We start from the raw sequence: 12,664 nt of genomic DNA on the forward strand, positions 1-12,664 counted from the left end.
GGGGGGCTATGACACTGCTGTTGTTAACAACGGTTTAATACAGACTGCTTCTGATTGGTTAATTATGATTTAATCAGACACAATAATTTTTCTTTGTTGTTTGATAATATTGTTTGTTTTTTTTTTGAAGTTATTGGAAATGATAAACGTGCCTTTACATACAAAAGTTCTTTTTGCAAATGTTTGCTATAATAAGAACTGAATTTGTCCATCTGTTCAACATCTGTTCAAAGCCAATTTTGAACGTAGGGAAAAATTTGCATTATGTAGGATTTGAACCTGCAACACTTAGCATGACCACCAGGCACACTACCACCTGCACTAATACTTCACCTTTCAATTATGCAGAATAATTGTGCATAATTTAGTCTTGAGCTTTATAGGCACACCTGACGATCTCTCACATTACACTAAAGGCTGGTTCACACAATATCGCCGTTTGTCGGCCTTTTCCTTTCGGTGGTCATCGTCGATTATGTGAACCGTGAACCGATGGCATCGACAAAGCAATGCTGACACGTCAGGAAAGTTTGCAGCTGTCAAACTTCTCTGATTTTGCGCCGATTATCGACGACCGCCTTTTAAATGTGAACCATTTTGGCGATGGTAATTCACGGTTGTACAGTAGATAGCATGATTTATGCATATCCATATATGATAGTTGTTGCCGGACTAGTATTTAATTCCAGCACGCGAAATCAAAAAGGTTTCTTCGCGAAAATTTAAAAAGAGAAATGGCAACAGTACGTCACGGAGTATTTTCTGATGCAAATGGAATGGGTTTGTGATAGTGTCAACACAGTTATTTCGTTATTACTATCACTGACGATCACCAAAGTATAGTGGCATCAACGCCGAGATACGATGATATAGTGTGAAACAGCCTTCAATCAATGTTTAGTAGTACTATCTCGTAGCAGTTTATTATACTAGCTAAATCTCTGTGGCAACTGCCTTATGTCTGCTAAATTTTGTTCACTAAGTTAATTCAATTTAGGATATTTCTATTAGCATTAGAAGAGCACCTGTAATTAAATGTCAAAACATCTATAGTAGAATAGAGTACATTCATGATAAACATTCGTGTAGTGTGCTGGTACTTTGGCTGTCAAGGACGGCCAGTGTACTAGAATAAGTGACAGCAAACTGCAAAAATCGCTATTGAGCAAGTAACCTCCTTGGTCAATATATTCCTATCAAATTTTGTCGATTTTAATCTTGAAACATCCTAGCAATCAGATCACCTCAAATATGAAAAGCAATCACACATGATAGACAAATACTGATACTTTCTGATAAATTCTACTAAAATTTTGTGTAAGTTGACCTTTAATATACTAAAAGAAAATGACTTTAAAAACATTATTTACCTGGGTCTTTTTTTGGAAATTAAAAACCTCAAATATGACAGTCATGAGGGAGTTTGTCTCAGCCTCATTCAGTTCATCCAGGGTCTTTGGAAGAAGCTGCCCATTCTGAGTAGTATACTTGATGTTGAGAGATGATAAAGGAACTACACTGTTGTTGGAATTTACTGACATCTCTGAAAAGAAATACAGTTGCAAGATACTATAAATGTTTTAAAAATCTAAAAAATAACTTTACTGATATCTGAGACGCGCGCCATTATCTTTTGGGGATGTTGCTACTGAACGGGATACTGCCATTTAGGCACTATCCTGAACGCCTGAATGAACTTGAGTATTCAGACTTGAATGCTATCTTAGGTACCTTCATACGTCGAGACCTTCACCAGGAAATTTTTACGGGCTAAGCGAATGTCGCCTATATTTTGCTCTCTTTTCCAGTGGAGCAATATTTAACCTTTTGGATGCAATAAATCTGCTAACTTACCTCTAATTTGTCAAAGATCTCTTAATAAATATGCATTGAGAAACCGAGAAATATCCCTACCAGTTGATATCTATTGCTTGCAATTGACCTGCGATGATATTATAGACAAAATTACCATTTTTTACCATGAGCTCTGCTGTCCTTCCATGCATTTGCACTTACCATGAGCTATACTGTCTTTCCATGTACCTACAATCACCATGAGATCTGCTGTCCTTCCATGTACTTACACTTACCATGAGATCTGCTGTCCTCCCATGTACTTACACTTACCATGAGCTATACTGTTTTTCTCAGAGCACACTTCTCCGATGGCTGATGCAGACATGGTCTCCAGCAAATTATAGATCCAATAGAACCCGCAGGACCTGATTCTTAGCCTAATCGGGTGCCGGCAACAAGCAGCTTTGTCTAAGCTAGTTGTGTCAGTCATGCAGAGCTCAGCACGAGTTTCTGCTCCGAAAGTTGGCAATAATGGGGAGGTTTGTCGCACGTACCATGGAAATTGACTATTGCAGTATCCGGGCTAAATAAAAAATAAAAAAATCAACTGAAATAAAAAATAAAAATAAAGCAATTAGGGAGATATAAAATATAATTTCAAGATGTCATTAAACAGTCAGTTGAAGTTGTTAGCAGAAAGTCATGTAAAAAAAACTCTAAAAACGGGCAGCAAAAGATTACAGCCTCAAAAATCATTACAGGTGTTTTTGGATTTCTCATCAGAGTAAGTATACGAGGTACTCAGATGGTGTGTGAATTCTAACCACTTACCATTCTTCATTGTAAAATCATTTTAAGTTTTATGTTAGTATGGGGTAATCTTCAAAAACAAATAGTTAATGCTTTTGTAGGTTACAATAATCAACCAAATTTCAGTAAACACTAAATATATATTTTTATGGAATTTATCGATAGGTCAACCTCTAATTGAAAAGGAATTGCTATGATAGGATTACATTTTATTAACAACAGCACATAGAAGGTAACTCCAAATCTCTTGGTATGCTTAGGCCTCGATAGTTTCTCTTCATATGCCAATGATTGATATGATTGGTTGTTGTAAGTGCTTTGAAGTTATGAAAAAAGGCTGCTTTTAACAGGATTTAAACTCACCATTTTTTACTTTGTAGACACGCTGCCAGCTTGGCCAATCGACTAGGAATAATAAAGTACTTCGTAATTACACCTGACGATCTCTTATTGCTCACCAGGCTGCCAGTGTACTAGTACCGATAACCATGCGTTATTCATATTTTTAGGTAAATAAGAGATAGATAATTTTACATTCAAATAATTCAAAACTAGCCTGTTTAATCATATTTTAAATATTACGACATACTGTACAGATACTTTGACCTGAAATCTTTAGCAATTCTTAACTAAAAAAATTTTATTCTCTGAACTTTCCAAAAGATTCTCAAAGACTTCATAATCGTCATAAGAACCGCAAAGGGAAGAAGTGAGACCGAAAAGAGTTACGCCACTTAATACGACAGATCTATATTTTTCTTTGCATGAACAAGAAATCTTAAATTACAGTATTATTTTGGAGACTTATAATTATGAGATAATTGATATGACATAATTAAATTATTAAATCGTAATATTATAAAAATTTGTAGCTCATTTATTAAATGCTTGAACCAAACAGTGATCGGAATATTGGTTTGAACAAGCATTCCCATAAGCTTGACCTGCTACAGTAAGACGCGACATAAGGAGTTGTCTGGTCTTTTTTCAAAGATGGCTAGATTAAAAGAGAAGGCAATTCTTAGTTTCACGCCTTTCATAAACAGTGTACATTTGTTCATAAGGTAGGTTGCTCACCAAACTAAATTTGGCTGTACATATAACTGGCCAACAATTCCAGTAAAATTCTTATTAGAAACTACAAGGACCCAAAATCAAGGGAATATAGGGTGTGAGTAAGAGCCCTCAAACCATCTGAACGATTGTAGATATACATGTAGGTCAAATTATCAGCTAGGCTTCATTCAAGTAGTGTACAGGATGCTTTTGCATTACTAGTTAACCTTTGATAGAAATAACTAGCATCTAGTGGCAGGTTATTATACTAGCTAAATTTCTGTGACAACTGCCTTATGTGTGTTAAATTTTGTTTACTAAAATAATTCAATTTATGAATGTTTTAGAGACTAGACTAGCACAAGACGAGCACCTGTGACTAAATGTCAAAATATTTATAGTAGCATGAAGTACATGATAAACATTTGTTTAGGTCTAAAAGTATCAATAAACTTGGAGTTATCTTCTATATGTCTTCATGAATTCATTATAACACTTTTTAGCATAAGCTAACGATATTAATTATACAAAAAATGTTTAGTTATTGTTTACTGAAACATTAAAATATTTATTAAACACCGCACAAGCGGTTTTGTGCTGTCAACGTACTTTGCCCTATTCAATTATCATCTACCTTTAGGTACCAAAAATCGACCATATGCCTTTTACATTGTGAGAGGTACATGAGTTGTAAGACTCGAACTCTTCATGTGTATCCAATGGCACATTCTCTGTGTGTAAAGAATGCAAAAGCAACCGAGATAATTTACTTTATAATATTCCTATCACTGCACGTGTCTAATTCAAGTTTATAATACTTCAAAAATATTCTTTAGATTGTATTAGTTCTTGGTATTGAGGAGACATCTATGATTGCTCAGAATGCTTGCTTAAAACACAAACTTGTTACTTCATTTTGACCCTTTTCAACTTTTTAAAAAGATGATTATAGGCTATAGCAAAAGTTCTACACAATTACCAGAGAGCAGCGGTGGTCTAATGGGTCTAGAATCCTGACCTGCAAACAACAGGTCAGGGTTCAATTCCCAAAGAAAACATCAGTGGTGGTGACAAGAATGACATTCATCCTTAATTTACTCTCTGCAATCAGATGTGTCTCTATTCGTTGATGTTACCTTACCACTAGAATCAAATGTGTCCAGCCAAGATGACAGAGCCAGTGTTTGTGCACAATGCACTTAAAAATATGCACAGATTCTGCTCTCAGTAAGCTAAGCAAACTTCATGCTCCATCTTCGAGGTATTGCTGATGGCCAATAATTTCTTTTTTCTACTTATTGTGACAAATACAGAATGTTGGAGGTTAATCAACAAATAAAGTGGTGAAAGCTATGACAAGAACAAAAGCTTACATGTATATTCAACCATCAATATGTTGAGAATCTATGGGTAACTGCTAATTCTAGTGACAAGAGTAACTCTTTAGCTCAAAGATTTTATATTTTGCATGTATAACTTTGGAACTAAAAGCCTGGGCTCAATGAAGGAATGAATTGCTGGGTGCTGTTTAGATAGCTAGTATTATCCCTAAATACTAGTGAGTCTGTAGATAGCTAGTACTATTCCTAAATACTAGTGAGGCTGTTGGTAGTTAGTACTATCCCTAAATACTAGTGAGGCTGTAAATAGCTAGTACTATCCCTAAATACTAGTGAGTCTGTAGATAGCTAGTACTATTCCTAAACACTAGTCAGTCTGTAGATAGATAGTACTATCCCTAAATACTAGTGAGTCTGTAGATAGCTAGTACTATCCCTAAATACTAGTGATACTGTAGATAGCTAGTACTATCCCTAAATACTAGTAAGTCTGTAGATAGCTAGTACTATCCCTAAATACTAGTGAGTCTGTAGATAGCTAATGCTATCCCTAAATACTAGTGAGTCTGTAGATAGCTAGTACTATCCCTAAATACTAGTAAGTCTGTGTGTACTAGAAGTGTCTCATATTTACTGTACATCTGCTGCTTTTCCATAGTTGCTGTGAAATCTGAAATGTGCTAAAATATAATTCAATTTGAAATAAAAACTAAATTGCTTTTAAACAATAAATAACGCAGATCAAAATATAAATTGTTTAGAAAATACAGCTCACAAATTGTGTATACTAAAACCATAGACCTATTAACTGTATTATTAACTATACTATTAACTATAGTTAATAGGTCTATGACTAAAACACACAATTTATACCAAAGATGTTAAGAACAAAAGATTTTGTTCTGCACAGCAGGCAGGGCAAGGTTGAAGCTAGTGTCAGCATTGGAAGACGCTTCTTTTGGCCTCTCATGCGCTCGACAGCCTTCACGCACATTTTTTCAGGCTGATTAATTTGGGCTGATATTGAGACAAAGTATTGTTGTGTAATGTATAGCATTGTTTATCCATTAGAGTTGGCACTCTAAATGCTTTGGCAGCGTAGAGGTCAGAAGACTTTGTAAGTCATCAGATAGAGTGACAGATAAAGAATTATGATAGGACTATCTATAGTGCAGGAAGTGTTTGCATGGCGGCCATAACTAAGTCAGCGCAGACCTCTGCCGCTTGCTGTCTGCAATAAGTATAAACACCAGCCCACGGCAGAGATGCCTAATTCATCAAATAGTTACGGCCAAAACATTATTGCAGAATGATGCATGGCAGAGGCACTTGTCTCTGCGTTTTTACTATGTAATATACAATAAGTGTTTTTGTGAATTACCGTAATATAAATTTCCTCCGTCAAACAATTTTACTGTTTTGACAAGCCTTTACTCAAATTCTTACTCCAATGTAGCAGATGTTGCAGTATTTAACAGCATGAAATACTCTCAAAGCTACAAAAAGCCGATTAATTTTTTCCTATCTGTCTGAGTGTCTGTGTGTCTCTGTCTATTGGCATATCTGACGGTGTATTTGCCTGTGCATGTCTGTGTGTGTGAGTGCGTGTGTGCGTGTGTGCGTGTGTGCGTGTGTGTGCGTGTGTGAGTGTGTCTATGTGTGAGTCTGTCTGTATGTCTCTCTGTATATCTCTATGTATGCCTGCCTGTATGCCTGTCTGTGTATGTGTCTGTGTATGTGCCTGTTTGTCTGCCTGGGTGTCTGTTTGTATGTTTGTTTGTGTGTCTATTTGTGTATCTGTCTGTCTGTCTGTCTGTCTGTCTGTATGACTGTCTGCATGCCTGTCTTCCTGTGTGTCTGCAGGACTGTCTGTATATTTGTCTGTGTGAGTATATGTCTGCACATCTGTCTGTGTGTCTGCTTGAGTGTCTGTCTGTGTGTCTGCTTGAGTGTCTGTCTGTTTATCTGTCTGTCTAGAGGCGTATTATTCTTTTATTGTTTAATTTTCCTAATAAAAATATATTATTTTTAACAATGCTAACCATAAACTTTCGCAATATTAAAAATAATCTATTGCTCTACAATTCGAATAAATTGTTAGCAATCTTTAATATTGTTTTTTTTCTTGAAAATAGTATGCTTCATTATAGAACTAATAATTACTCTCCAGTTTCTCACACCTCATACCCTTTTACTAAAACTATTTACAATGCTTTTTAAATTACTTCTGCAAAAGTTAATCAATTATCTACATCAGCGCCGGCAGCAGTGATTACAAACATCTGCGCGGCAGCAGCATTTATAAACCCTTTAGCTTAAACCCTTCCCTAAAATGGCTTGCTTACAAATGAATATGCACAGACACCTAGTTTCTCTATCTCTGGTCTTATGCCCAACAGTTTGTTTATGCAAGCATCTCCCTCTGCTAACAAAGTCATGAGTTATAAGCTTTCTATCGAAAAGGGAAGATGCAGCAGGGTGTTTTGACACTTGTCAGTAGAGCAATGCAGCAGGGTGTTTTGACATCTGTCAGTAAAACAATCTAAATACTAAAACATATAGTCTCTCACGTCCTGCTCTGCTGCTGTCTGCCATAACACGATCGTTCTTATTGCTTATAATGAACTTGACAAATTGGCGTAAATCACTGGTGACGACAAAAATAGTGACAAAATGTATTTGAAGGAAGGTCTGATGCTGACAACTTTTGCACATTTTGGAAAAAAATAATTTTAAATCACATTGCTCAAGATTGTACGATAGATTGGATTGGATTCATCCGGTCCCATTCTTGGCCACTTGTAATCACACTTTTACAAACTGCTAGGTGCTTTTTAACTGTAGCTGTTACATTAGGCCAAGTTTTATAGTGTTTATGTTTAAAATGGATAGAGGGCTAAACATGAATTTACCTATGACAACAGTATATACTCTAACATAAAAATGATAAAACCTAGCAAAATATAAAACAGATATATAATTATACAATATAATAATTATAGAATACAATAATATAATAAATATATAATAATTATGTAATATCATAAATTTACAATATAATTTAATCTAATATATTTTAATATAATACAATAATAACAATAATATAATATATATTATATAATAAATATAATATATATAATGCAATACATCGCAACCCAATACAATATAATGTGATATAACATTAATATAAATTGATTATTATGTTTTTCGAATCCATAATGTCTGACCGCTTTAGGGGGAAAAAAAGAAAGAATTAACATAATATAATTGCCAAGATATCTACTCACCAGCATGCAGGCCGAGTCTGTTGAGTTCACAGGAAGGATGTGCATACAGTTATCACTCTCATCCTTCAGCAGAAGCCATCTATTCTTAGGCAGGCTCTGGGTCCCTCCTTGCTCAGCAAAACTGTAGGTAGAGAAATGCTTGACTGCCACCACTTCGTGGTTTCCTGGTAGACATGGCTCAACGTGTCCTGATCCATCTTAAAGAAAAGATGAAGTTATTATGCAGAAACGATTAAAGTCAATATTCAAATAACCCTTAAGGACGGTTCACAATATATCGCAATACTACGATAGATTGTCAATCCTTTATTGATAACATTGACCACACTATCACAAACTCATTCATAAAAAATAGTCTGCAACTGTTGCTAAGTTTTCATAGAATGATAACATAACGACACATCCTCATATGGCTCTGCAATGCCATCATGGAAACAGCCGCATCACCCTCAATCTGTCGTGATTCATTGCCGTTATTTGGAATCAAGCACCTGTGGAGACACCATCTTTGTATTATGGAAGCGGTCTTAGCGACCAGGATCGTCGCACTTGTACAGGCTCATAGGTTAAAGATACAACCTTGACGTAAAGCGTCGCACAATCATCTCTCCACTATAGCACTCTGCTGAAATGTAATGGGTTTGTCAGCCCCACGTAGCGCTTTGGCACTGGTGAATCAGTGTTGCTACACTCTCACTTTATGGAAACTTAGTAATTGCGTTCTCATGACACAATACACTCAATGAAATGACTTAATACTAGTCCTGCAGCAACTATCTTGATAGAAAATACAAATTATTCGTGATAACCAATAACCATCACTTTGGTGCTCATTGCACAGATTGTTGATGAAGGTGAAATATCAGGAAAGTTTAAAAGCTGTAATGTTTTCCGACATATCCGCGTTGCAATAGCAATGTCTTGGTTTACAGCGACATAGTCGAATATTAAACTTTGAGAGGACAACGCCGACATACAGCAATAGTGTAAACCAGCTTTCTCTGTCATTTTGGCTACAATCATTAAAGGCTGTTAAAACCATGACATAACATGACAATCAACCAAGAGCTGTAAAATAATGTTCTATGCTCTCTATAAGTAGATAATATGCTACATGTACTGTGCTCTCTATAAGTAGATAATATACTACATGTAGTGTGCTCTCTATAAGTAGATAATATACTACATGTAGTATGCTCTCTATAAGTAGATAATATACTACATGTAGTGTGCTCTCTATAAGTAGATAATATAAAACATGTAATGTGCTCTCTATAAGTAGATAATATACTACATGTAGTGTGCTCTCATTAACTGTGTCTGTGCATTAATTATCTCTGTAATTGTGATTTTTAATCAAGTTGTATTATATATTGAATTGTGAGTTGCAATTGAATTGTATCATATATTGAATTGTGAGTTGTAATTTAATTGTATCATATGTTGAATTGTGAGTTGTTATTGAATTGTATCATATATTGAATGGTGAGTTGTAATAGAATAGAATTGTATCACATATTTAATTGTGAGTTGTAATTAAACTGTACCATATATCAAATGCTGAGTTAAATTGAATTGTATCATATATTGAATTGTGAGTTGTGATTGAACTGTATCATATATTTAATTGAGAGTTGTAATTGAATTGTATCATATATTGAACTGTGAGTTGTGATTGAATTGTATCATATTAGAATTGTGAGCTGTAATTGAATTTTAATTGACCTATATCATATATGGAGCTGTAAGTTGTAATTAAAATGTAGTTGCATTGTATCATATTTGAATTGTGAGTTATAATGATCAGATCTAAAATAAAACTATCTAAAATATGCAGAATAATAAATAGGGTCAACTTAAAAATATTTAAAAATGAGTAATGTTGAAGAATGAATAGCAATAAGAACTAGAGGTACCAGCAACTACAAAAAATCCTCATAGGCATTACTACTAGCTCGTTTTTACCCTCATTCCATAAATCTTACTGCGGCCTCATGTTATCATTGTATTTAGTACCCTGGTAGTCTCGTGTGCTGTGAAAGACTGTTTAGCGAGCAGATAGAACACAGAGAATAAGTATACACACAGCTACTAAGAATAGCTGCTGTTGATTAGAGCAGTCGTCGGAGGGGCAGACTCTCGACAAATTTCATGTCGGAAGTTCCAATCCTGTATGAAGCATTACTTTATCCAAACCTCCAAACCTGGTTACGGACATGTGAACAAACGTGCCTTGCATAACATGCCAGGTGTTGCCTGAGAATGAAATCTCGCTGTTAACTCTATGTAATATGGCTGAGTCACAAGGTAGCGCTACTCCAAGTATGTAGATATCACAATAAATCATGAATCAGTCAATGTTCCACTTTTCAGGTTTAATCAACATTCACAAAAATTTCTTTACAGCCAGACTACATTCTGGTTTTAAGTGAGATTGAGTGTGGATTACATAAGCCATGTACATATATAGTTCAGCAAATTTCATTTATAATTGCTATAGACAAGTTAGACAATAAAAATGTCAAGCCTGTACATTTCAAAGCTGTAACACAAATCGTGGAATGACTTTGAAAATCCCCGTGTTATTTATGGAGATCTAAAAACAAAGCACCTGAGCAAGAAGAGATGTCTTCCGCTCTTGATTTCTCATTGTTGACTGATTGCTCTGCCTGTCTAACTCAATCTCAAGGGATTAGACTCACTTTAGCAGAAAGTTCAGAATGTATATAAAGCTTCATTGTTGGGACATATATGGTCTATCATGTCATGCCATGGCAAGATTTATACTTTGGCAATTTTCTCTTTTAGTTTTAATACGCATTCATAACTGGTTTTTATTTACTGTAGAATTTTCAAATGAAAAATTCAATGCAAACTACTTGGCTTTTGGCAGCAAGTTATAATCTCAACACCTTACATTATATTTTTACTTAATATATAGACTATAGGCCTATAGTATATTCAATGTGTCTCAAAACCATGGCTAATGAGAACAGCACAAACTGTGTATGTATGTGAAAAGTCCCCCTTTATAGCTTAGTTGTATGTACAGTGTATATCACCAAAATAAACAAGTTCAGAGTTGTCAATCTTTGCTCAACAACATTTGCTGCTAATTAATAATTAATAATTGAAATACTCACTAGAAGACTGCAGATTTCTGTAAAAGCAGCTATCAGGTTGGCAGGGTAAGTAAACGTCTCCAACTACAATCAATCATCATTTGAATTAGGCTTGACTAAACTTTACAGAAAGAATCATGTTTCTGCACTGTTTAAGAGAACTTTAACTGGGTTTTATGTTATGGACAGTGCGGTGATAGAGAGTGAGTTGGCTTGTATAGTAACTCGACAGTGTCTATTACAGTATATAGTTTACAGGGCAACTTACATTGCAGTCACTGATGCTAAAAATGTTTTTTTGGTTGGTTTACTGTAGATTGAGCTCATTTGTATAATGTGGTAATCAGAAACCAAGACAACGTGTTAATATCTATTCTAATAAATTTCACTTTGTCATTGTGTGTGTCTGTGCGTTTGTGCGTTTGTTTGTCTATGTGTCGGCATGTCCATGTGTCTAAGAGTCTGCGCATCTGCGTGCGTGTGTGTCTGTGTGTGCGCGCGCGTGTGTGTGTGTGTGCGTGCGTGCGCGCGCGTGCGTGCGTGTGTGTGTGTGTGTGTGTGTGTCGATTTGTCTATGTGTATGCAGGTTTATGTGTCTGTGTGTGTGTGTCTGTCTGTAGGTCTGTTTGTCTGTGTGTCTATGTGTCTATGTGTCTGTTTGTCTGCGTAAATGCCATGTATTTCCACATTTGTTGACCGATTTCATCCAAACTTCTCGCACAAATGTTCTGTACCTTTCACTAGGACACTAAAAATATTTGGTTTGAAAACTTCTTCGGTTCCTAAAATCTAGCCTTTCAAGTGCCAACCTGCAGTCTATCTGATCGGCAATGAAAACATCGGGACACCGACAGGCTTACTGCCAGTACTACCTAATAATATCAAAGTTGTCTTCTCACTGTAGAAACACATTACAAAAGAGAGAATTCAGCACACAATAGGAGTATACTTATTTCTGAGTTATCTGCGAATATTCCAGTATGATATAAAGATGGAACATGGTAATCATAGATAAGTGTGCTACAATAATGTTAGAGTTGTCTTTTCATTCGATAAGATGTGAATGCCATGTTTAGTCTGTGTTTGGATTCAAAGCTCAAATATTTTTAAATTGTTCTGATAAACTTATTATATCAGTAGAGATACCAATCACTAAACTCCACCTGCTTTAGTACTTAACTCAGTGATTACACCTCAACAATTTAAGTAGAAAACTTGTCTTGAAATAAGCTTCAATTTAACAGATGTCACA

General features: G+C 35.3%; 1 protein-coding gene across 1 annotated transcript in view; it reads right to left on the minus strand.

The window, feature by feature from the left end:
• LOC137388778 (uncharacterized) overlaps positions 1-12,664 on the minus strand; it is a 41,074-nt gene that overhangs the window by 13,034 nt on the left and 15,376 nt on the right. Inside the window, exons 3-6 of the mRNA XM_068075228.1 lie at positions 11,434-11,496; positions 8,291-8,487; positions 2,128-2,380; positions 1,371-1,543 (exon numbers count right to left, since the gene is read on the minus strand). Of these exons, the coding sequence (XP_067931329.1) occupies positions 1,371-1,543; positions 2,128-2,380; positions 8,291-8,487; positions 11,434-11,496 (686 nt within the window). The remainder of the gene's footprint in view (positions 1-1,370; positions 1,544-2,127; positions 2,381-8,290; positions 8,488-11,433; positions 11,497-12,664) is intronic.

This window comes from Watersipora subatra, chromosome 2 (genome assembly GCF_963576615.1).
Source record: "Watersipora subatra chromosome 2, tzWatSuba1.1, whole genome shotgun sequence".
In the NCBI taxonomy this organism is placed as follows: Eukaryota; Metazoa; Bryozoa; class Gymnolaemata; order Cheilostomatida; family Watersiporidae; genus Watersipora; species Watersipora subatra.